The sequence below is a fragment of the Myodes glareolus genome, chromosome 6 (assembly GCF_982192425.1).
Source record: "Myodes glareolus chromosome 6, mMyoGla1.1, whole genome shotgun sequence".
NCBI classification, from domain to species: Eukaryota; Metazoa; Chordata; class Mammalia; order Rodentia; family Cricetidae; genus Myodes; species Myodes glareolus.
Genome location: NC_142031.1, coordinates 4,465,934 through 4,491,040, shown reverse-complemented (window position 1 = coordinate 4,491,040; position 25,107 = coordinate 4,465,934). Strand labels below are relative to the sequence as shown.

Sequence of the window (25,107 nt, the reverse complement as noted above, 5' to 3'; positions counted from 1 at the left end):
CTAACGCAGTGACTCCGTGTACTCTACAGGCTGTGTCATCACCATCTCTGGACGCATGACCTTCACGAGCAATAAGTCCATGGAGATTGAGGTCCTGGTGGATGCTGACCCTGTGGTGGACAACTCACAGAAGCGGTACCGGGCCGCCAGTGCCTTCTTCACCTATGTATCCCTGAACCAGGAGGGCAAGCCACTGCCCGTACCTCAGCTTGTGGTGAGTGTACCATCCTATCCTAAACAGGGCAGGACCCAAGCCTGTGATCATGGACTATGCTCAGGTCTAGTGAAGTCTCGAGAAGGGGTACCTTGTAAGATGCAGGCTGCAGGATGGGCAGATGGGTCAGACCTCTCTGAGCTCGTCACCATGGCTGGCACAGTGCCTTTGTCCTCCAGCTCATCTGGCCTTTTGTGTCAGCTGATGAAAAGCAAGCTTCAGTTCTGTGCTACTAGGGCTCGTGCAGATGAGAAGGGTGGCCCACTGATCAACTGTGATCTTAGGCATTTACCTTCTGTGTGCCTCGGTTTCTCAAATGGGCACAAGATGAGGCAGCTCCAGTTCTGGGCGGGTGGTCTGCATCTTGACAGGGCTCTATCTGATAAGCCCACCACGTCTGGAAGTAGAGAAGGCTGGTGCTACTGTGGGTGTGGTCACGGCCCCCTGAATGAAGCCATGAGTTCCTCTTCCGGGATCCATGGTCAAGTGCGTCCCACAGCACCTTCTTTTGGGGTCCCAGGACTGTGAAAGGCCAACACTGAGGCCAGGGTAGACTCTGGAAGGTGACGGTCATGAACCCCATGTGCCCTGTTTCTATTGAATCCATCCCAGGGGTACAGTCAGGGGACCTGGCCCGTGGCCTTCACTGAATCCATGGAAAGCTGCATCCTGGGCAGTGTAGGAGCTGCACTGACCTGAAGAGAGGAGGCAGCAGGACATGCAGGGCTGCAGAGGTGGAGAAAGACACTTAGCAGGTGGTGGGAGTGGTGTCTGTCCCCAGGTTTGAGGTTCTGCCCTTGATGGTGTCTGTGGGTCCAGGCACTCTGCCTGCTACTCTGAACTTGTTGAAGATGCTCCTTGGTTCTTCCCTGAGGTGTGCTGGGGCCCACTGATGGGGGTGAGAGCAGCTGGCGAGGGCAAAGGGAAAGATTCTAGAGAGAGATTCTCTGGGCTTGGGAAGCAGCCACACAAGCACAAGTCCTAGGCCTCAGTACACACATGTGTACTGCACACAGCTACACGAGTGTGTGTGCTGCCCCTCCTGCTCCTGCCGGTCCCCTCCACACACATACCGTTGCCAACCATCTTCAAGCTCGTGTCTATTTTTAGCTCCCTCCCCAGGGCCCTGCTGACACGGAATGCAGCCTCTCCTTGTTTGCTTCTGTGGAGGTGTTTCCTGGTGTGTGTGGGGGCTTCTCTGCTAGGGTCTCATAGCTGCTGCCATGTCCAGGCCGACCATTAGCCCAGCATATCCCACACCTACAGTCGCTCATCCTCCCTGGGGCAGTGCCCTCTGACCTTGGGGTAGGAATGAGCCACAGGCTTCTGACTAGGACTGTGGATAGTAGCCAATGGGAAGGCATTGTCGGGGAGCTGCCTCCAATGATTTAGGACCTGTGACTCTCTGGGGCCCCTAGGACCTATTCAGTGTGATTTTTTTCCCCCCGCTTTTTGGCTGAGGTAAAAGAAGTGCTTTGAGGAAGGTAAGAACCATATAGAGTTGGTGTTGGACCGAGGATACTTCTGGCCCTTTGTGTGGATGGTACTTGCCCCAGTTAGAGTGCCACACCCTAGACCTCCCCCCCCCCAATAAAAAAAAGATGCACTCTATAAGCCAGAGAATGCCCAGCCTGGGTCTGAGGAGGTAGGGGGTACACAAAACAGATTTGATTCATATGTTCTCAGAACACCTGGATCCGACTCCAGAGCCGGCTGCTCTTCACAGAATGCCCCAGGCCATGCTGCTGCCTCCCGTGCCTGCTAGTGTCCACCTAACGAATGCACATGGGCAGTCAGGACCAGACCCTGCCTTAGTCAGCAGCCCTCAGCTCATGAGAACATGTGTTGTAGGTTAAAGTGGGGGCAGTGAAGAAATGGGGTCATGGCCAACTTTCTTCTTCCAAACTGAAGCTTGCTCATTGCCTGAGGAGCTCAATTAAGGGTCAGTAAAATGTGCGCTTTTGTATCTTCTCAGCTGTACCATGCCTCACCCGGTGCAGCAGCTGAAGTCCCTGGGACAGTGAGCCAGGTTTGCCAAAGACTTCCCATGAGCCGTGACTTCCCACCGCGGGGACAGAACACCTGAGGAAAACAGTTGCTCCTTTTGGTTTCTGGTTTTAAGGGGCTTATGATTTTAGATGGTGCAGTCCATGGTGCCTTGGCTCTGTCACTGCAGGCCTCAGGAAGGGGAGCTTCATGTACAGGGGAGAGCGGGATAGAGCAGACCTCTATCTTAGGCAGCTAGAGAGCAAGCAAGGGAGAACTGTACAAGGACTCTTCAGACGGCATGCCCCTGCCCGTGTCCTCTGAGTAAGCCTCTTTTCTTTTGTGTGTTTGTGTTTTATTGTTCTTGTTTGTTTTTTCAAGACGGTTTCTCTGTGTAGCTTTGGAGCCTGTCCTGGAACTCGCTCTGTAGACCAGGCTGGCCTTGAACTCACAGCCATCCGCCTGCCTCTCTCTCCCAAGTGCTGGGATTAAAAGCATGTGCCCCCACTGCCCAGCAAGCCTACCTTTCAAAGATGCCAAAGCTAGAAACCACATGTTCATTGTGTGATGGTCTTCAGAGCTGTCCTCAGCAGGGATGCTGCTTGCTTAGAAGGAGGTGACCACTGAGGCATGCATGGTGCCGCAGCCATTCCTCACCTCTGGGAAAGGTGAACATAGAGGGGTCTGAGGAGTGAAAGGGACAGGTAGTCGGGGTCCTTGGTGCTGGCCACGACCATGGAGTCTTCATCAGGCTCCCACGCTCTTCGTGTGTGGCTTATCTGGAGTTAGGAGATGGCAGGTGGCATTCTCGTCCTGAGAGGAAGACCTTGAGGCAGGGTAGGATAGAGACTTCCCAGACTTCGTAGTTGTCAGGCCAGAGGAGGGCGGCTCACTGCTTCCAGACCGCGTTGTATCTTCTTGGAATCAGACCTGCTGGTTTGACCCTGGGAGTGTTGGCCTCAGTTCAGGTTCTGGGACAGGTGTCCACAATGGGGCTGCAGCCAGAGCCTGCAGTGTGACCAAGAACCTGTTAGCTCTCACACACCTGCTCTGCCTAGCTGCACACAGGGAACTTTGTATCGGCCCCAGATGATTTTGGAGCCACCCTGGCATTTGGTACCCAGCGACTTTCCCGGGTGGCCACACACCACCTGGCACTGGCCTAAGTAGGGTTTAATCCCGGGCCTCTGATTTTCCACAGAGGCTGAAACCCAGTTTCTCTCCAGCCTCTCTCTCCTGGGCTCAGCACAGACCCCAGAATATTCCAGAATGCACTCAGTTCCTACCCTTTGACACTCGTTCTGCCGCTTTACCTCCAACCTCAGTGGATACATCTGCACAGTGGGTACAGAGCCAGCCACCTAGTCTACCTCAGCTAGCCAGGAGGTGTGACATGTGACCAAGTACTGTCAGCCTTCTGCCCCAGCCTTGGTAGCTGAAACGCTGCCTTTGGAACTGTCTGCAGTATGGTGTCAAAGCTGTGTGTCATGGTGATGTGCTGTGGGGTTGTGGGTAGAAGGAGCCCTTGGCTGCTGGCTGCCCCTTCCATCTTAGGGCCTTGGTACCTGACTGGAGTCATTAACAGCCATACTGCTGCTCTCTGAGGTCCCTATGTATGGTTCAGTAACAACTCACTCAAAAACCTATCAAGCCATTATGCTAGGGAGGAGACAGGACAGGAGTTTCTGTGGCAATCAGCCCCCTTCCCTCTGGTCTCCAAGTCTGATCCCAGTGCCATAGCACAGAGGGGCCCGGGCAGAGGGAGGCTGCAGTTCCTGGCCCAGCACTGCAGAAGGGACACACATCCTGCTTCCCAGAAACAAGAAGACTCACCCTGGTGTAGGGGACAAGGGCTCCTCCGTTCTCTCTATCATGGACACCTCAGTCCGCAGGCTTCTGCAGGCTCTGAGGAGCCATGTTCAAGCTGGAGAACTCTAGGTCCACGCACAGGACCATCGAACACTTTTGTGGTTGGGACACTGCCGTCTTGTCCCTTGGCTAGCCGAGGCTGTGCATCTACTTCTTCACTTATTTATAGAGTGGTTCTCAGTGGCCTTGGGCAGAGGCAGGGGCATCTGTTCCAGGAAGGCATGGGAACGGCCCAGTCAGGAGCGAGGCAGGCCCCCACCGTGCCAGCTCTCGGGAATGAGTCACAGATGAGGACATCCAGGATGTTCTCTGTCCAGTATCTCTCTGCCTCTGGGTTTGCAAGATGACTCTACTGATCAAAAAAAAAAAAGCCAGAACCTTAAAGCTGACTATTGGGAACATAGAGGGACTTGTGAGCCCTGTAGTTCCCAGAGCCATGATGAGTATCGTACGGGCATCTGGCTCAGCTGAGAGGACACACCATCCTCCCCAGGCCTGCCTCTGTCTCCATCCCAACCTCTTCATCCCTTTGCCCTTCAAGCTTAGGTGTCTCTTGAGGACCCCTCAGGTCCAGGCTACCATACTCACAGTGTGTGCTGACCTGTGCCTAGCTCTTCTGAGCTGCTCCTATTCTTCCCTCATAGGTTCACCAAGGGGGTCCACTTAGGCCAGTCCAAAAGAACATGCTGGAACAGGGCCTGTCACCTCCAGTCATGATGTACAAGAGGCACTGACCACAGAACAGTGTGACACACGGATGCCACCGTGTGATGGGATGAGCCCTGCCATCTCAGTGGCCAGAAGGCAGGGGAAGGAGTGGATCACAGCCCACTCACTCCTGTCTAAGAAAGGAAGTGTTAAGGGCAGGAGGCATGGTGAAGCCAGGACCACTAAGACAGGTTTTATGGTGGCAGCTCTGGCCCCTTGTATATCCTGGGGCAGGATACCTACACCCCAGTCTTCAGCCTATAACACACTGTTAGTATGCCATATCAGAGTGCTGTGGACAAGGCCCTCAGACCAGACCCATTCAGGTTCAGAGAAAGAAGTTCTGGGAGCCTGTGGTGGGGGAGGATATGGGGAGGCCCTCCCCACTAGTCTGCATGTGTGCACAATGTAGAATCAACAAAGCACACCACTGTCAGCAGGAGAGCTGCGCTCCTAGGCAGCCACACCAGTCACTGCTGGCCCTGCCAAGCCTGCTGCAGTTGACTGGCAAGTGGTGTCAGTGTTTGTTACAAAGCCATCAGTCTTGAATCTGAACATGAAGACCACACACACCTGTGTAGATTAAGACTTCCTACCGGGTGGTGGTGGTGCACGCCTTTAATCCCACATTTGGGGAGGCAGAGGCAGGCGGATTTCTGTGAGTTTGGGCCAGCCTGATCTACAAAGTTAGTTCCAGGACAGCCAGGGCTGTTGTACAGAGAAACCCTGTCTCAAAAAAAGCAAACAAACAAAAAAAAAAAAAACAAACAAAAAGATTTCCTTGCTTTGATCAGTTATTCATCCTGCCGGTCCAGGATGCCGGCCCTTCTTTGTTGTTGTGGAGACAACATGGGAGCTATGAACATAGCTGCAGAGACTAGCACGCCTGTGCCGTGGGAGAGGCTCTCACAGCGGCTGACTCCTCCCTTCTGCACAACTGATCCCCTGCTCCCAGCCTCCTGGTGGGCTTTATATATGGGATTTCTCAGCTCTGTGGGAATAGTGGATTGGGTGTGAACCCATCCCCACAGATAAGAGATACCCTGTGAGGGCACTGATAACTCTCCATGGGGGAGACTTCTGCAGGGGACCCCAGAACTGACCAAGCCAGCTGTGGGGACGGTAGTGTGCATTCTGCCTTCCGCGGCCTGGCCTGGCCTTGCCATGCTCAGGTTCTCAGGCAGAGCTGGACTGTGTTCCTCTCCATCTTCTCACTGAGGAGACGGTGAGCCCTGGGCTGAGTCTCCCTGTCCAGCCCGATGCCCTTTCACACATCGTGGGCCCTCAACCACACCGATCAGATGTTTCCATTGATTCTGTGAGTGTCTGGTACCCTCTTGTCTGCCAGAGGGTCATAAAAATGAGTGCACCGTGTGACCTCCTAATGAAGGTTTGTGTCCCTCAGGCTAACAGGAAGGTGTTTTGTCACCTCTGGAAGCCTCCTTTGACCAGACACTCACTAATTACAAAAAGGACAAGCTATTGACTATGTGGAGAGTAGGAGTCAGCCACTCCTCCTCTGTGCACTGTTCTAAATGTGTTCTTGGAGCACAGAAAATGCAGAATGGAAAACACTTGGTTTTCAGCATGAGGCTCTGAAAGCCACAGGCTTCCCTCTGGTGGAAGCGGGCCCAGGAGATGGCACTTGGCAGGATGTACGGAGGAGGGAGGAAAAGATGCAGATTGAGGCCTGGAGCTGCCAGGCAGGGGGAAGGGCTTGGCACCCAGTTCCAGGCAGAGCCCTGAGCATCCAGAAGGCAATGTACTTTTAACCTATGGCTGTGCAACATCACCCTTGGCTTGCAGTTCTCTGAGTGGGCAAACTGCCCTCAAGGCCCAGCTGACCTAGATGACCCCCAGGCCATCTGGCTCTCCTCCTGGGCCACTGCCTTGAGTTAGCAGTGGTTGCCTCCTTGAACACGCTCCAGCCCTAGGAGTGCATGTGGCCTCAGTAAGCAGGATGACTCCACAGATGCCCATGCCTGTGAACACATGTGAGGGACACATATGCTAGGCCCCATAGGGCATACTTCGACTGTCCCTCAGAGTTCTTATTTCATGGTGAGGGAGCTTAGCAATGGTGCATGGGAGATTTTCCAACCAGATCCATGGACCCAGACTACGTCCTGTGTCACCTCTCCATCCTTCCCACTAGACCAATCCTTCCATTCCAACAGTTCCCTTTGTCTCATCTTTTGCCTTTGGCATGGCATGGGGAACCTGCTCGGGGCTGCCGGTGGATACTTCAGCAGCCAGGAGCTTCATGGCCCAGTGCTTGCTAGCTCCTTTTCTCTGCTGCCAGTCTTGGGTCTCCAAGCAGCTTTTGCCTTCCTCCCACCTCCCTAACTCCATGAGAAACGGCACAGCCAGCACCATATGTTTATTTACTTTGCCCATGGAGGGGGTCAGGCTGCAGGAAGTGGCAGCTGTGTCGTGGTGAGGGCTATGCACAGGGAGCCATCTGTCTCCTGTCAGTTCTAGACCCAACAGGGGCACGGCAGTTCTGTTAGTCACTGGGTAGGAAAGCCCACCAGCCCCTTGGAGCTAGGGGCCTTGTTTTCATGTGAGGCAGGCAGCAGACTCTGCTATCTCCTCTGGCTGGCAAGTGAAAGGTCCTTGGCTCTTGGCCTGCCCTGCCCTGCCCTGCTGGGCCCTCCAGGGGAAAGAGACTTTTGTTGTCTTGGGATGGCAGTGAGGCAGAATTGGACTCCTTGGCCTGCTTGGATTCCTGTCTCTGAGCACAGAATACTGAGTGCAAGCCACAGCTCTAGAGAGAAGAGCAGTGAGGCCATCAGTTGGCACCTTCCTCCCAGGCTCCTGCAAGGCCTTGGCCACGCTCTCCTGGCCGCCCTCCCACACATCCATCACCAGGCAGCATTCGTCTTGGCTGAGGGCAAATCCTGGTGATGAGGTCACTGCAGATATCAAACATCAGAGACACATCAGAGCGGCCTCAAGGTCCGGCGCCAGACCCCACTTTGCCCTCCGCCCTGAGTTGACCATTAAAATTTCCTGTACTTTGGCCCATGCCCTCCTTAGGTCCTACCATCACGTCCTAGTGAGACAAGCATCCTGTGTCTTTGAACATGCTGGAGCCACTGAGACCTGTTGACTGTTGAGGCTGTGACAGAGAATGACTCGGGTAGTCTCTGTTACAGCTGGACATGGGCACCTTTTCTATCCCTGTCCCTACATGGATGACACCCAATATGATGTCTGCATACTGTTTCAGTTGGCAGCGATTCCCAAATGAAGCCCCCCCCCCATCCCTCTCAAACTTCATTGTCTGGAAGGAAGTTTCCTCACATACTTGACGGGTGTAAGCGTGACGGCCCTGGGTCTGACTTTCCCTGCGTGTTAGCAAGTTAGGTGTGACGACCCCAGGTCTGATGCTTTCTGTATGTTGTGATGTCGTTCGTGTTGCTGATTCTGGGATCTGGAGGGCCTGGTGTTCAGTACTGTGGTAAGCCTGGGCTCTACTCCCATGCAGGAGCCACTTACAGATCACTGTAGCCCATGGTGTTGGCTATGGCTATGGGCGTTCTGGGTTACCATCCACCTCCGGGCTCTAGGAGCCTGGCTCAAGGACATCACTACCTAAGTGAGGAAGAGCTGGACTTGGGGCCAGGAACTCTGTAGGGGGAGGAGCTCCCATCTGCCTGTGAACCTCTGCCTTTATGGACACCAGAGTCTTCCTGTAGTTAAAAGGGGAGGAGCCAGTTCAGCTGGGAGGAACTTAAGATCTAGGAGAGCAGCTCCTTTCTCACAGGGACAGATGACCAGAGAGCCCCAAAGAGGGGCTCTGTCTGGATCAACAGCTGTAGCATGAGGGCCGGCTTGTTGGGGTTTCCGTCCCGCCCGGTACCCCAACAGCCGGCAAATCCCAAAGAGAAATTACACACAGGACTCCATAAGGTTATAAACTGATTGGCCCATTAGGTCAGGCTTCTTGTTAACTCTTATAACTTATATTAACCCATTATTCTCATCTATGTTAGCCATAATGGCTCCGTACCTTTCTCAGCTGGGCAAGTTACATGCTGCCTCTTCAGTGATCTGTGCAGGAGTGGCTAAGGGAGTTTCCTCCTCCCTAGCCTTATCCTATTCTCATTGCCCCGCCTCTACTTCCTGTCTGGTTGACCCACCTATACTTCCTGCCTGGCCAATCAGCGTTTTATTAAAATACATGATTGACAGAATACAGACAATTCTCCCGCACCAAACAGCACAGATGGCAGACACAGGCAGGCCATAGCTCAGCGACTGTAACCCCACATGCCCTCGTTAGATATGTTGAGAGCACACTCAGGACAGTATCTGAACATTCCAGTCCAGCTCCCAGGTGAGGGCAGTGCCACATCTCCTAGTGTCTCGAGCTGAAGTTAGCCACGGGTAGGGCCAAGTGAAACACGGGTGTAACTGCCCCAGCTTGGGCACCTGCCAAATGAAATCCTGACCACCCTTTACCCAGTGAGGACTAAAAGTCACGTGGGGTTAACTCAGAGGAGGGATGAAAGCGATAGGTGCCTGCCTCGGAGTAGCTGTGCACTCTGGGAACCAGTGCGTGCACAGCAGCCCCCACCACAGGCTGGAGGTTGCAGCACTATTGGAGGGAAAGTGAAGCCCAGAGAGGTTGCCTAACTGCCTAAAGTAATACAGCGGGTGAGTGACAGAGCCTCCCTCTAGACTCCCTCACCATAGCTGCCTGCTAGGTCAAGGGTTTATTAGGAGGAATATGTAAGACAATAAACCTAAGAGTTTCTGAGGTGGATGAGCTCTGCCCTTCTGGATTCCTGTGCATCAGCCTGCCCAGAGACCAGGGTAGGATAGTTTCTGTCTTGAGTCACTTGCCTTCTGAGGAGTGCAGGGCCCCGGTGCAGAAGCACTAGGCCATGTGCTGAGCAGATCTGTCCAGGTGCCCACTGGGAAACAATGCCTCCCCCTATAGAGTTCTTGGCCCGCGCTCTGCCTCTTCCTCACCCAGGGAGCTTTCTCCTTGTGCCAAAGTCACAAGAGTTCCCAGCCTGCTAGAGCCCACAGGCAGAGCTAACTCAGAACACTCATAGCTGTATCCAAAAAGCATAGACCAGGCAGCTCATAGCCGACAGCACAGAGCCCCCGGCTCTGGAGGCCAAAGACAAGACATGTGAGCAGGTGGAGGCTGATGGACAAACCAGTGTGGGGAAGCCTCAGTTTTTACTCTGAGATTCCAGTGTTGGTGTATATCGTTTCCCGTGAGATCACTTAGTGTGTAGGTGCTTAAGCTTTGGGCCCTGGCTGTCAGAAAAGCAGTACCTAGCTCGGGAGTTGCTCTGCGCTTTTATTTGGCACCCTATGTCTTCTGGGAGGAGCATTCTCCTGTGTAGGGTAACCCTAACTAAACTTCTGTATGGCAGCGCATTGGTGGCGCACGCCTTTAATCCCAGCATTTGGGAGGCAGAGGGAGGCGCATCTCTATGAGTTCAAGACCAGCCTGGTCTATAGAAGGAGTTCCAGGACAGCCAGGACTACATTCCGTGTGTGCTTTGAAGAGGGTGCAAACAATAACTGGAACCCCTGTAGAGAGCATGTCGGTGTCCCATTGATGCCCAGCTGGCACAGCCTGGACAGTTTACACCTGGTGACATTAGAGGAAAGCTGGCGGAAGGGAATATTTGGTGTGACTTGACATTAAGTCCTCTGGCTGGTGATTCTCCTTTGCCAATATACCGAATATCTATAAAGCATGTAGGCCTAAAAATAGCTGCCAGGACTTGGTGTCATCCCGGATGAAGGGCACCTGCCCCATTTCCTTGGCCTTCGGTTACCCTCATAATGTCACAATGAAATGCCATCCCAGCAGATTTAGCACAGCTCATTAAGCCCAGCTCCTTGGCCAGGGTGGTGTCAGATGGAACTTTAGGCAAGACAGATCCTCAAAAGTGACCACCCAATTGCTGCTGTCATGACATCTGCCCAGGGGTTCATAGTGAAACCAGGCTGCTCCTAAAAGTGAAGTCCCAGTAGGCCAGTAGACACAAATCAGAACCCTCCTCCAGGAAAACCCAGCCTGCAACTAAATCCCTCTAGTCGGGTGGTCCTGCCGCTGATGCTTTGGCCCTTCTGCTTAAGTTGCTCAGCCCAAAGTGCCACAGCCTGAGGATCTCACAGTCCAGGGCAGGGTGGTAGGAACCCCTCCCACTGGTGATACTGTTGCTCTTAATGTAATGTAAGGCAGAGGCCTTTCTAAGGCCACAGCCCACATGGTGCCCCTGCCTTCCCTTTGTGACAAAGGCTGAGAGCACTTGTTCCCTGGAGTGGAGCAATGCTGCTTTTTCCTTCATGACACAGAATTTCTAACCCTGCTGTTCCCTGGGATTGGGAACTCCACGTGCTAAGGAAGGTGTGCAGGATACTAGTGCCTGGCACCTTGAAATCCCTTGGCAGAGGTCCTTAGCACCCTCCAGGGACAATACAGACACCCCCAGGTCTCTGGCATCTAGCGTGCCCTCCGGGGACAGTGCAGACACCCCCAGGTCTCTGGCATCTAGCGTGCCCTCCGGGGACAGTGCAGACACCCCCAGGTCTCTGGCATCTAACGTGCCCTCCAGGGACAGTGCAGACATCCCCAGCTCTCTGGTGTCTTAACGTGCCCTCCGGGGACAGTGCAGACACCCCCAGCTCTCTGGCGTCTAACGTGCCCTCTTTTGTTATGCCACAGCCTGAGACCGAGGACGAGAAGAAGCGCTTTGAAGAAGGCAAAGGCCGCTATCTGCAAATGAAGGCGAAGCGACAGGGCCACACAGAACCGCAGCCCTAGGAGTCTTCCTCCTGCCCTGGGGTCAGCACACTGTGGCAACAGCCCCATGTGCAGTCACATAGAAGTAGTCCCCATGGCCAAACCCCAATTTCCATTGAGAGCTGGTGTTGTGTGGTGTTGTGTGGCAGTGTTACCTGTGCACAAAGCTTTATTTATATCCCTCCAGTAACTGCTCCCCAGTGTTGTCCCCAAGGCCACCATGGACACCAGAGCACACTGAATGGTCTGTGAAGAAACCAGCACCACTAATAAAGCTGCTGTCTGGCTGGACCCATGATGCCTGGTGGTCATTTGTCTGAGGTGGGGGGTCAGCCTCCTGTGCGTGGCCTCAGCCCTCCATTCCTGGGGGCTCACTGCCTTCCTCCCAGCACCAGCTCTGGAATCTCAGAGAGGTACACATGGGGCCTTGCGTTCTAGTGGGAACCCTGGGACCCCACTGCCCCTAGGCTGCCTGAGTCTTGTGTGCATCCCCTCAACAAGGGCTCTTGCCCGTCTCTGTGCTTAAGGGCCTAAGCAGACGATGGGTGTGGAGACTCTGCACTGCCTGGTCTGATCCCCTGGAAAGAAGGTCCAGATGCCACATCTGCTGGAAGACTCCCAGCTACTCAGGCGGGGGCTACTTGGAGAGGCTTGTGTGGATGAGGGTCTGGGAGGCGGGGTGTCAATGGAGTCAGGGAGTGGCTGTGTAACTGCAGGCAGCGGTGTGTGTGTGTCGTGGGGCACATGTGCAGGTCTGTTTTACTGTGTGCATATGTGCTGTGGGGTTCTGTGCACATACATCTGTAGTGCTGTGTATAGCAGTTGATGTGTGCTATGGAGCTTGTGACCCTGCTGTCTTAGGTGTGGGGGGGGGGGTACACAAATAGCCACCAAGGCCTCTCCAGGGGCCAGGACTCCACCCCCTGCCCACCAAACAGCCAGAGGTGGTGCCTGGGTTTATCCCTGAAGCCCCAACATCTGTCCCACCACACGGGGGAAGGCAAAGTGTCCTGCCAACAGCTGCAGCCTATCATACAACTCCCTGAGGCCCCTGGAGGAAGAACCCGACTCCAGATGTGCAGAAACACCAGCCAAGAGCTTCAGCTTCGGAATCTGTCTCGGCCTGGGTCCCAGAAGACGGGGTTACTTCCTGCCTGGAAGTAGGGGAGAGGACCAGCTCTCCCATGTACAGCCACATCAACTCTGCTGTCCTGCAGATCCCCAGACAACCTTCAGGTCTCCAGCCTATGCCACAAGGACACCCTTGATGCAGTGATGAGGTCACTCTCTGGCCAGCAGAAAGCACACTAGCAAGATCTGTGAACCCAGACCCACCATGGCATCCTAAGCAGGACCTAGGCCTTGGGCTCCCTGGGGCATGTTCTTCACAGACACACCAATAAAATGCTACACTTGATTACAACCGCCCTCTGCTGGCAATCTATTTATAACCAGGGTCGCCTGCATGGGAGCCCTGACCACTCCCAGAAACCCTGGGGAGTATTGGAGGGCACACCTAGAGCCTTTCCAGGCCCTGCATATTACTGTGAACCCTCTATTAAAAAAAAATCTCGACTTCTGAGGACTGACCCTAAAACCCACCTGGCTCCCAGGTACAGAAGGTAAGCTACTGAGTGAGGGTAGCTTGCAGGACACCAGGCATCTATTGGATTGCAACTAAGGTGTGTCTGGTCCTTGGTACCCATCTTCCCGTGGGCACAGGTCTCTGGCCCAGGGAGGCTAAAGGATGGTCTGGTCCCACACAACCCTGAGTGGCCCAGAAGGTTTTGTGCCCATTGTGTCACTTGGATGGGGGTCAGGCTGTCAGCTCTGCTCTGACTGGAGAGGTCTGAAGAGTTCCCATGGAGAACAGGACATTTCCCTCACATAGGAGCTGGGCAGTGTAAGGGTGACAAGCCTCACCAGAAGTGTTGACCGAAGGTGGGTTCCAGGAGGGGAGGAAGAGCCAAGCTTCAGATCCTGGCTTCTGCTAATCAGCCTGGCTGGCCCAAGCCTCAGAGGGGACAAGGCTGAGTCCACGGGAAAGGATCAGTCACCCTGCAGCCCCGAGGTCCCTGCACTGTTCCCAGCAGCGCCCAAGGCACTGGTAGTAAGTTGGAACCTTTGATTGGCCCAACCCTGCTACTCTGATTCCTAGAAGTCACTAGTCCTCAGGAACACAAATTCTGTCTCTCGTTATCAAGGATGCTAACATATGACATGGCTTCCTCCCTTACCCTCCATAGCCCCTGTCCTGTGTTCTCTCCACCTCCAAACTCCCCTTTCTCTGGCCTGTGAGGCCCGCCCTTCAACTCCAGGCGGTTTAGAGGCAGCAGCGCGAGTGACCCAGTCCCAAGAGGCCCCAACGTGGGCGGGTTCCGTCGTGCGCTCTAAGGGACTTCAGTGCGGCTGCTGGGCTACGTGGCTGCCGGGAGTGGGGGGCCAGCGCGACGCGGCCGGGAAGGCGGGGCGCGGCCAGGGGGCGGCGCGGAGGCCTCGGCAGAGGCATGCGCCGTGGACCGCCCCCCGCCCCCGGCCGCTTGAGCGCAACCAGCGGAGCGGCGGGAGCCGAGAGCGGCCGCGGCGGAGGCGGTGCCCAGGGAGGGAGGGCGGCGGGGCCGAGCGCAGCGCAGCGCTCTGACCATCGGCAGCCACCGCCAGGATGCCCCGGCCCGCAGGCTGCTCCTCCGCCTGCCACCCCCGCAGCCCCTGGCGGCGGGGTCTCAGTGCCGGGGCGCTGGAACTGCAGCCGGAGCCGGAGGCGGGAGCAGCGAGCTAGAGCCTCGGGCGCCCGAATGCTGGGTGAGCGTCGCCGCCCCGGCCCAGGGGCACCGAAGGGGAAATCCGGACGGGAGGACGGGACAAGAAGGGGCTGCGAGCACCTGGTGGGACGCGGGGTTCGTCGGAATGGCCGTTGACAGCCTTTAGGGCCAGATCGCCCCACCACCAACAACTTGGGGACCTTCAGGGTAACTTCTCCGAGCCAGCCTCTTCCTCGGCTCCCCGCCTTCAGGGCTGGCAGCGCAGTCCTTGGCTGCTGGCAGCGGGCAGGCGTGGCTACTTTGTGGGTCTCAGGCCCCTATGCCCAACGCAAACTGAGGGTGCGGGTTTGAGATACAGTCCCACCCCTAAGCTGGCTCCCCAGGCCGTCGCTTGGACGCGCCCTCGGGGCTGGAAACTGGAAAATCTATAAGAGCCAGGTCGGCAGGGCTGCGCCTTTTAGGGGCGGGTAAAAATACCAACCGAACCCCGGGAGACCTAAACCTATAAGTGGGGTGTCAAGAGGCGTGCGCTGCCCTCTGTGCCCTGGGCCGCCGTCCATCTGGGCCTTTGGAGACCTTTAGGCAGACCAGAGGCCAGCTGGGAGGAGACATCACCAAGCGTAGGCTTTTCGGAGACCGGTGGGCGCAGCCCGAACCCGGGGAATCCTTTCAAGTTCTGGGTTCTCTTTGTTGCGCAATACAGCCCCGGGGCTGAGCGGCCTCATTGGCCCGGGGTCGTGACGTCACGGCATGGCCCTGCCCGCAGACCCTGCGGAGGGAGGAGGCTTCAAGGCCTGGGAGGGTCTCTGGATGGTCTCACCTGCCTTGTGGCCTGCCTTGGGGAGGGCGATTTGAGGGGGTTCCAGGTACGGAGGTGGGAAGCATCCTCCTGGAAATGTTGGAGACGCTTGGAATCCGTTGCAGAAGGAGCTTTGCTGGCTAGAGTCGCCAAATCGCGGTGGGGCCCAGAGGGGTCTGGCCCCCAGTGACTGCTGCTGTGGGCATCCATCAACAGTGCGTCCCCACCGGCTCTTCGCTTAAGAGGATCTAATATCTGTCCCCCTCCCCAACACTCCAGAACATCTCTCCCCTACCAGAATACAGCCTCCAGGATTCCTGGGGTCAAATATGGCCTGCCCTGGCCCATTGCTCTCAGCTGCCCTCAGCTTGGAGGCAGCCTTGTTGCCAAAGTTAGGATCTATCCTTCAGGGACAAGCAGCTCAGACAGACCTTGCTTCTAGGAACAGTAAAGTACCTTGTAGGGGACTTTTTTAGAAGGGCTTGGAGACCATGACGTTGGTGTCTGATGCACGCAGTTTGAATCCTGGCTCGATTTCATAAAGATGTTGGCAGGTGATCTATCTCTCTGCCTCCATCGAAATGCCTTTCTGTCATGAGGATGGCAGCAGTACCACCCATTAAAGACTCCCGAGAAATGTGCCTCCCTCACCCACCGGTACCCCCTCTGTCCTATAGACCACTGAATTGAAGCCCAGGTGAGGGCCTCAGGATTGGCTCTACTCCATGCTTCCCTTTGGCCTAGGGAAGTGTTTACTGACAGCTCACTGCCTTGGGCTCCAATCTAAGTACTTTGCCTGGCAGAGTGCACCAACTCTCTTCAAGAAAGGCACTGTCACGTCTCATTTTTGGATTAGACAATGAAGGTGCAGGGGTGGTATCAAGTAACAAGCAGGGAGCTGGGGCTGGACTCCCGCTTCCTGAGTCTAGTCCACAAAGCTCTTCCTCTCTCACTGTTGTGGACTCCGGTCTGCAGCTGAGAAGGCTGGCTAGACCCAGATGCTGTGTGGTTCAGTCGGATAGGGCCACCCTGCCGCCCCCCTAGTCTCTGCAAGCATCGACCTAATGTTTGGGCAGAAATTGCCTGGCCTGCAGCAGGCAGCGGTACACCCTTCCTCTGGCTTAGAGTCTAGGCAGGCCTGGGGCAGACACACAAAAGCAAACGAAGAGTCCACACCAGGCTTAAAGAACTGTGTAGACAAGGGCTGGGTGTGGCGCACGCCTTTAATCCCGCACTGGGGAGGCAGAGGCAGGTGAATCTCTGGACGTTTAAGGCCAGCCTGGTCTACAGAGCAAACCCCAGTACAGCCAAGGCTACATTGAGTGAATTTGTCTCAAAATTATTTTTTTTTTAAAGAAAAGAAACTGTAGATAAGACCTGCAGAGAATGTCTGCTCTGTTGGCCAGGACAGTTTGGTTTTCCCTGCCTGAGAGCTGGGAAGCATGGCTAAGGCTGCGATTGTCCCTCTGTCCCCAGCTGGAGGCACCGTGTGAGGCTGACTGTGTGCTAGGTCCTGAGTAGAGCAGCTAATAGGGCTGCAGGGAGCCTTCACCTAGCATGGAGACCCTCTGCATGCTGCCTACTCCACACAGAGAGCACAGGCTAGATGAGGGAGGGACAGGAGGGGCCTGTCAATCAGCCTTCTAGTAGTGTATGGCGCCTCCCCCACATGTTCACCTCCTGCCCAGGATCATATGTCACTCCCAGCTGAAGACTCCAGGTCAACACTAGTCCATAGCACCCTCTGGGTAAGATCCAGGTCGAGGACCTGGTGCTAACTGCTACCTCACAGCTCCCTCTGGGAGTGGGCCCCGGCTCCCAGAACTCTGCTGTCCCCTACAACTCCCTCTGGGAGTGGGCCCCGGCTCCCAGCACACTTCTGTCCCCCTCACAGCACCCGCCGGGTGATACCTGGGCCCTAGGCTTTTAGATGTGCTGTCTGCTATCTACTCCCTTAGCTTCCTGACAGAACCAGCATGACGCTCCTCAGGAGGGGGCCCTGGTCCCCCTGTCCCTACAGCCTGTGATATAGTTCTGGTCATAGTCTCTCGCTGTGCCAGGGTTTGTGCAGAGGCCCACTATGAGAGATGGTCTACCCACTCTCAGGGTGGGTGTGAGAATGGTGGCCAGCTCGTGTCTACCTCACAGGTTACCTGGGGGTTCAGAGAAGGCAAACAGAGGTATGGGGGGGGGAGCTGGGTAAATGGTCAAAGTGCCTGGGATGTCTGTGTATGGATGGTGAGAGGGCTCGCTGTGAGACAATATTACCTGGTCTACACAGCAAGTTCCAGGCTCTCCAGGGTTGCATAGTGAGACATTGTCCCTTAAAACCCCAGACTGAGGATGGAGAGATGGCTCAGTGATGAAAAACACTTGTACTTCCAGAGGACCTGGGTTCAGTTCCCAGCAACCTCATTCAGTGGCTTACAACCGCTGGTAACTCCCGTTCCAGGGGATCTGGTGCCCTCTGCTGGACTCTGCAGGTACTGCATGCATATAGTGCAAACACTAAACATTCAGGTACACACAACGTGCATTACATAAATCTTAAAAAGAAAGAAAACTCAGTGGAAATGAGGGAATGTGCACTTACTCGGCACCCCTGTATACTGCCCTTTGAGCCTCCTGCCCAGTAACTTAGGAGTTTCTTCTGGGACAGTAGCCTGGTGTAAGCCAGGGCCATACAGGTAATGGCACATAAGGACTCCTCGCCTCTCCTCTGGGAGCTCCGGTGCGGTTGTCTGATATCTCACTGAGTGTTCATTGTTCCCTCCCCAGCTGCTTGTGAGGAGGAGGAGGATGCCTCAGCCGCTCGCCAGCTCCCGTCTGCACCATGAGTGATGAGCGGCGACTTCCTGGCAGTGCGGTAGGCTGGCTGGCGTGTGGAGGCCTGTCGCTGCTAGCCAACGCCTGGGGCATCCTCAGTGTGGGTGCCAAGCAGAGGAAGTGGAAGCCTCTGGAGTTCCTGCTGTGCACACTGGCAGCCACCCACATGCTCAACGTGGCGGTGCCCATTGCCACCTACGCCGTGGTGCAGCTACGGAGGCAGCGTCCCGACTACGAGTGGAACGAGGGCCTCTGTAAGGTCTTCGTGTCCACCTTCTACACCCTCACTCTAGCCACCTGCTTCTCCGTCACCTCCATCGCCTACCACCGCATGTGGATGGTCCGCTGGCCAGTCAACTACCGGTGAGCACAGATGTCTGGGTGTGCTGTGCCAGGGTGGGTGAGAAGGTCCAGGACTGCGGGGGGCATACAGTAGGGGTGCTCATAACTGAACAGGAGTGTCATGGCACACAAATGCCTGACGAGAGGGACAGGTGCACGACTGGCTGTCCAGTGAGGAACAAGGTCCTGCAGTGCTGGCTGGGTGGAGACTGTACTGTCAGTGGGGAAGGTTTGTCAGGGCCCTCTGTGGTCCCTTGGTGAGTAACGCCAGGTTTCTCTATCCTGCCCTGCCCCGTGCCAGGCTGAGCAATGCCAAGAAGCAGGCGGTGCACACAGTCATGGGCATCTGGATGGTGTCCTTTATCCTTTCGGCCCTTCCTGCCGTTGGCTGGCACGACACCAGTGAGCGCTTCTACACCCACGGCTGCCGCTTCATCGTGGCTGAGATCGGCCTTGGCTTCGGCGTCTGCTTCTTGCTACTGGTGGGTGGCAGCGTGGCCATGGGCGTGGTCTGCACAGCCATTGCCCTCTTCCAGACGCTGACCACGCAGGTGGGGCACCGGGCAGACCGCCGCGCCTTCACTGTGCCCACCATCGTGGTGGAGGATACGCAGGGCAAGCGTCGCTCCTCCATTGACGGCTCGGAGCCTGCCAAAACCTCGCTGCAGATTACGGGCCTGGTGGCCACCATCGTGGTCATCTATGACTGCCTCATGGGCTTCCCTGTGCTGGTGGGTGAGGCTGTTGGGTAGGGAGCTTCTAGGACAGCCTAGGGACTGGGCATCAGGTGGCTGAATCCTCAAGCCTGATTTCCGAGCTGTGAATTATCGCTCCCATTTTACAGATTTGGGAAGCAGAGTTCAGAGAGGTAGAAGATTTGCCTAAAGTCAGGTAGAAGTGATGAGACTTGAGCCCTTGTCAGCTGACTAGGTAGGGTCTTTTTGTCACACTGCAGAGGTACTTTCTCCCCTCCCCCAAGGCCCTTTTCATGAGAAGCAATGCAACTGAATTTCCCTGCCCAGGTCCCAGGATGTGGCCAGTAGGTAGGGGACGTTGAATTGGCGTAGGGCAGGCCCCTAATACCTTCTCTGAAGTTGCACTTCGTTGTAAGGACTGGAGAAGGTAAATTAAAGGCCCCCTGGATGAAGGCCTCACTAGCCACGGTCCAACGGGACTGCCTGCAGTTTGCGGGACAGCTTGGACTAGGCTGGCTCAAGATTGAGGTTTACACACAGTAAACAGCTCCTGTCTTTCTCCGGCCCCTAAAGGTCTGGGAGAGACAAGAGCCAGACCAGAGCCGGCCTGCCCACACAGCCTTGAGTCGCTGTGGGACACGGTCCCAGAGAAGACCCAGATCCGGGGCAGCTTCGGAATCAAGGGCCTCTTGGGCTGCATCCCTGGCTGTCTCTGACACCCTGCCCCCAACAGGCCGTTCACCCTCCCACTCTAGGGTCCTCATCTACAGCGGGGCCTTTATGTCAATGGTAAGAGCTAAGAAACCGCTCTGAGCAGCACGAAGCACTATAAAGACAGAGTGGACCACCCCAGCCTGTCTGGAGCTGGGAAGTGGATACCATCGGTGGAGCCCCGCTGCTCGTCACAAGCATTGTCAACAGTTCTGGAGAGATGTTCGGTAGTTAAGAGTATGGCTGTTCCTGCAGAGGACCTGGGTTTTGTTCCCAGTACCCACATGGCAGTTTACAACTCCCCGTAGGCACGTCCGTGGTGCACACACGTTCAGGCAAAACACAAATAAATGCTTTTAAAAGTGAAACTAACTGGGCAGTGGCGGCACATGCCTTTAATCCCAGCACTAGGGAGACAGAGGTAGGCGGATCTCTGTAAGTTCGAGGCCAGCCTGGTCTACAAAGTGAGTTCCAGGACAGGTGCCAAACCTACAGAGAAACCCTGTCTGGGGTGGGGAGTGAATCTATCTATCTATCTATCTATCTATCTATCTATCTATCTATCTATCTATCTATTTTAAAAAGAATCCTTACCTCACCTTCTGTAGTGTGGGTGTTTTTAGCCCATTTCACAGATGAGGAAACAGAGCCCCCGAGAAATTCAGCAGCTTTCCAAGGATTACACAGATCTCAGAACAGACACGCTGTGCCTGATTTTGCTTTGTGGCAGCGTCGTTAAACACTTCCCAAGCTGACGAGGGGACCCTGGGAAGAGCCCTTTGACTGCTGGGTCTCCTCTGGAGTTTGAGCTTGGAGGACCAGGGCTAAGGAGGCCATTGGCCAGGAAGATACGGCAGGAACAGACACAGGCTTGAGGCCTGTTTTTCCTGGCCTGTGCCTTAGCAGGCAGGCGGCAGTAACCCATGTCACATCATCCCATGGGCACCCGTGAGGCTGCTGCCCAGCACACTGAGGGGTGCTATGCACAGCTGAGCTATACTCAGGATGGGCACGGGACCCTGCCTTCGGGGCTGAGTTTCCTGCAGTCACCACCTAGTCCTTTTCCTCTGGGCAGTGGGTTATGGGTTCTGCCATGCCGGTGGTGCAGCTGTGCCTAGGAGGGATGTTGTAGGGAGGGCCCTGTAGGTCAGGCCTAGCCCTGTGCCCACAGGTGGTGAGCTTCAGCAGCCTGCGGGCTGACGCCTCGGCGCCCTGGATGGTGCTGTGTGTCCTGTGGTGCTCTGTGGCCCAGGCCTTGCTGCTCCCGGTGTTCCTCTGGACCTGTGACCGCTACCGGGCAGACCTCAAGGCAGTCTGGGAGAAGTGCATGGCCCTGATGGCCAATGATGAGGACTCCGACAATGGTAAGGATGGCCTCGGAGTGGCCTCCGGGGAGGGCGGCACTTGGGTGAGATCACTGGGTGTCAGATGAAATAGTCATTTGGTATATTCCCACTGCATGGCACTTAGGTGACCATGTTCGCCACCATCAGATATTCCTGTAGCAATAGTCTGTGTGCCAGGAGCTCTCAGCCTGTGGGGTGTTTAGTCCCATGGAGTTCGCACCCCAAATCTCAGAGGAGCAAAGTAGCTCAATATGTCAGCCTTCAGCCTTCAGACTCAAAGCTAAAGTGTTCTGTAGCTGGGATCTGAACTCTGAACCCTTGCCTGCCCTTCTGGCAAACAAGTCCCTTCATTATGGGGATCCCTAAAAACCTTCCTGTTGCTCCCATGTTTTCGTGGTGCTATGCTTCTGTCCTGTCCTGCAGAGACCAGCTTAGATGGGAGCATCTCCCCCGACCTAGTATTGGAGCGCTCCCTTGACTACAGCTATGGAGGTGACTTCGTGGCCTTGGACAGGATGGCCAAGTACGAGCTCTCTGCCTTGGAGGGAGGCTTACCCCAGCTCTACCCTCTGCAGCCCCTGCAGGAGGATCGGATGCAGTATCTGCAGGTAAGGTTGAGGCAAACAGAGGGGCCTCGTAAGTAAGTCTGTGAGTCTCTCTCTCTCTCTCTCTCTCTCTCTCTCTCTCTCTCTCTCTCGCTCTCGCTCTTGCTCTCGTTCTCTCTCCCTCTCTTGCTTGTATGCACCTATGCATGCATGCACCACGCACGCACGCAGAGATCAGTGGCAGTGGATGGCTGTCAGCCTCTGGTTTTTACCTCGAGGTCACAGTCTGTGTGGGTGGGCCCATCCCCGTGCCCTGGAAGAGGGATCCATTGGTGTCTGTGGACCTTCCCATGAGACTTCCCAACCGATCCAAGTTTCAGTCAACACCGAGTTTCAGAGAGGTTGTCACGTGCCCCAAATCTCAAAGCCCCGATCCAGGGGGGTCCTAGTCCCTGACCCACACACTGCTCTGCAGGGCGCGGGGAGGCATCAGTGCGGGTTTCCAGGAGGGCAGCCCCGTTTCAGCCCGGCCGGGTGCTCGCAGGTCCCACCCACACGGCGGTTCTCCCACGATGACGCCGACGTCTGGGCCGCCGTCCCGCTGCCCACTTTCCTGCCGCGCTGGAGCTCCGGCGAGGACCTGGCAGCCCTGGCACACTTAATGCTGCCCGCGGGGCCCGACCGACGGCGCGGGAGCCTGCTGGCTTTCGCTGAGGACGCACCCCCATTTCGCCCGCGCCGTCGTTCGGCCGAGAGCCTGCTGTCCCTGCAGCCCTCGTCCGTGGATGGCGGCCCGCGTCGCACCCACGACTCGCCTCCCGGCAGCCCGCGTCGCCGCCCCGGGCCCGGCGCCCGCTCCGCCTCGGTCTCGTTACTGCCCGATGCCTTAGCGCTGACCGCCTTCGAGCGCGAGCCCCAGGCCCTGCGTCGTCTGCCCGCCCCAGCGCGGCCCTTCCCGGCAGCTTCCTACTGCACAGAGCCTTGTGAGGTCCCGACGCCTCCTGGCGGCCGTGCGCAACGCAGCCATGGACGCCGGGCCTCGCGCGCGCATGCGGGGCCCCTGCAGACCGGCCTGAGCGCGTCCTGGGGCGAGCCCGGAGGCTTGCACGTGGCGGGCGGCGGCAGCACCAGCAGCTTTCTGAGCTCGCCTTCCGAGTCCTCGGGCTACGTCACGCTGCACTCGGACTCACTGGGCTCTGCGTCCTAGGGCCTTCCCGGGCCTCTCCAGAAACACCATGCAGATAGGAGAGGTGCGGCACCAAAGATGCCACAGCGTGGCGTATGTTAGGCGCGCAGACAAGTGCCGCCCACCCTGGGAGTGATTGGATGGTGGTCTCTGCGTCCCTCTTGTGGTTCCTTCCTTCTGATATCGCCAGGAGGGATGATGGCCACCCTTGATGGCTGCATAGGACACAGATCTGCTGCTGAGCACAGCACCTCCCAGGAATGGACAGACTGTGCCTTTGAAGTGAGTGGCATCTGCACATTTGGTACACCTTCCCCAGCCTTCTGAGGCTAGACTGGGGAATATAGGGGACCCTGAGGCCTGTCCACCATGAGAAAGGACAGTCTCTTCTCGGAGAAACTTAAGCCAGAAGCTATAGGACCACATTCATCTTTACTGGCACTGCCTCCCCTCAAGGGTATGGCCTGTAGAGCTTCTGTAAGCACAGGGGTCTTCAGATCCCAAACGAGTTCTACTGAGCAGGCTTCCCTGTGACCTGCCTCAGTTTCCCTTCTCTGATGAGTGGATGACCATGATACATCTCTCAGGGCTGTTTGAAGAATAATCCCGGTCTATGTGCCCTCGTACTTGAATGGACCAGATGCGAGAGGTAGTCTAGGGCCCTTTGTGAGGGTTAGCCTTCAGCACGTGACCCCCGATCTGAGGCCTCCCCGTCTCAATGACCCTTGCCCTCTTGGAAACTCACCTTAGCTAAAGCACAACACCATGGGTGCAACAGCCACCTTGGCCCCCACTAGTGTCCCCGTGCTCAAGACTCCACCGTATTGCCTGTCTCCCACTATGTCGGCCACTTCTGTATCCTGCTGTGAAGGCTGTGGGTACCTGGTGCAGAGAGCTGAAGCAATGGAAGTGGGCATCCCTGTCTTGGTGCCCATCTCCAGCTTCGCCTCCCACCCACACAGGCAAAGGCCCCACAAAGGGTGTCCTCTACCCCTCCTCCGCCACAAAGAAGGGCTTTGCTCTCCTGGATAGACCTCCCTCCGGGCTGTGCCAGGGACGTAGGTCTTCCCAGGAAACACCCAGGCTGTGAGCTGGGGATGGGGCAGCACCACCATGTCAGGCAGAGTCTCTGTGCTGGGACCTGGAATTGGTCTTACGGCCAGCACAGAGCAGCCTATGCCCCCTTTTCACTGCCCAATGGCCAGGCCCATCTCCTCTCCCTCTCCAGGCAGAGTTCCCACTCCAGCTGGGGATAGGGGTGGGTGACTGTCCTATCCTAGGCCTCAGAGGTCCCTGTAGTCCCTGGGTATGGGGTCAGCGAAAGATAAGCCACCCCAAATGAGCAAAGCAGGGGACTGCTGTCTATCCATCTCTGGACGTGAGAGAAGCTTCCTCTGGCCCATTTGCTGCTGTGCCTTTAGGGACTGATGTCATGTGGGTGGGGGCAGGGGTCATCAGCTAGCCACTGTCTGCCTCACCGGCCTCAAATCGTCAATTTATCACCTTCGGTTTTCACTCTGTTTTGTATTCAATGGCAATACTTGTAATGGGGACGTGGTCCCCCCATGTCTCTTCTACTTTTTACAAAACTTTAAGGGCAAACCCCAAGCAGAACACCCTAGGCACTAGGACTCTTCTCCAGTCCTTGTTCAGCCTCCCTGTTTGCTGACGCCTGTAAGGACCTCGGCCACGGGTTACCGGTAAGAACGCTAACTGTATACCACCGCCCAGCCCCGAGTCAGGGATTCCTTTGTAGATTTTTGAAAAACAGCTTTTCTCTTCTGTACAGGACCCAATAAAAAATGTCCTCATGGTTTGCACACAGCCTGCTGAGGTTGGTTCACGGAAACCTTTATAGCCCTAACCAGCTACTCCCCAAACCTCTCTCCGTCTAGATCCTGACATCTAGACCCTTGGACTTGCCATTTGTCCAAGCCAGGTGCTGCAGTCCTGGCCAGTGAGACAGACCTGGGCCCATAACTGTAGGAAGCAGTGGGTGGGCCCAAAGCCCACCAGTCAGAGAAAGGCCCTCTGACACGGTTGGCAACCTGGCATCTGTGCGTGGGGCCAGGCTTTGGTCGCCACTGTGAGGTTGTCTCAGTACCTCTAGGACTGGCTTGGAGACCTGGCTCTCATGGTGGAATTCGCCCACCATTCCTTCTGGTCCTCGCTGAGATGCCGCCACCTAGCGGTAGAGGAGAGAAAAGTCTTGGCTTTTCTCCCACCAGCTTGACTGACCAGAGACCACCTTGAGATGGCCAGGGCTAGGCTCTATACTAGTCCTTGCTCCAGAAAGCCCGCGGTGTGGGGATGGGTTAGTGTGGGAGAGCCAAATCGCGG

At 56.1% G+C, this 25,107-nt stretch overlaps 2 protein-coding genes across 5 annotated transcripts in view; both read left to right on the top strand.

The window, feature by feature from the left end:
- The window catches only part of Acot7 (acyl-CoA thioesterase 7), an 88,037-nt gene extending 76,191 nt beyond the window's left edge, over nucleotides 1–11,846 (top strand). For 2 of the 3 annotated variants that reach the window (XM_048416072.3, XM_048416066.3), the window contains exons 8-9: nucleotides 30–214; nucleotides 11,478–11,846. In XM_048416072.3, the coding sequence (XP_048272029.1) occupies nucleotides 30–214; nucleotides 11,478–11,576 (284 nt within the window). In that variant the 3' untranslated portion in view covers nucleotides 11,577–11,846. Of the gene's footprint in view, nucleotides 1–29; nucleotides 215–11,477 lie in introns of those variants that run through there. The other variant, XM_085690160.2, reaches the window with a different exon arrangement.
- A 2,297-nt stretch (nucleotides 11,847–14,143) lies between these two features.
- On the top strand, nucleotides 14,144–24,591 carry Gpr153 (G protein-coupled receptor 153). 2 transcript variants are annotated; one of them, XM_085690158.2, is made up of 6 exons: nucleotides 14,144–14,357; nucleotides 17,895–18,305; nucleotides 18,586–19,015; nucleotides 20,862–21,054; nucleotides 21,460–21,644; nucleotides 22,057–24,591. In XM_085690158.2, the coding sequence occupies exons 2-6, from the start codon at nucleotides 17,950–17,952 to the stop codon at nucleotides 22,786–22,788; spliced, it is 1,896 nt and encodes a 631-aa protein (XP_085546284.2). In that variant the 5' UTR covers nucleotides 14,144–14,357; nucleotides 17,895–17,949; the 3' UTR covers nucleotides 22,789–24,591. The 2 variants fall into 2 exon arrangements, with proteins under 2 accessions (XP_085546284.2, XP_085546285.2); XM_085690159.2 differs by having other exon boundaries at nucleotides 14,145–14,357; nucleotides 22,126–24,591.
- Nucleotides 24,592–25,107: the final 516 nt, after the last annotated feature.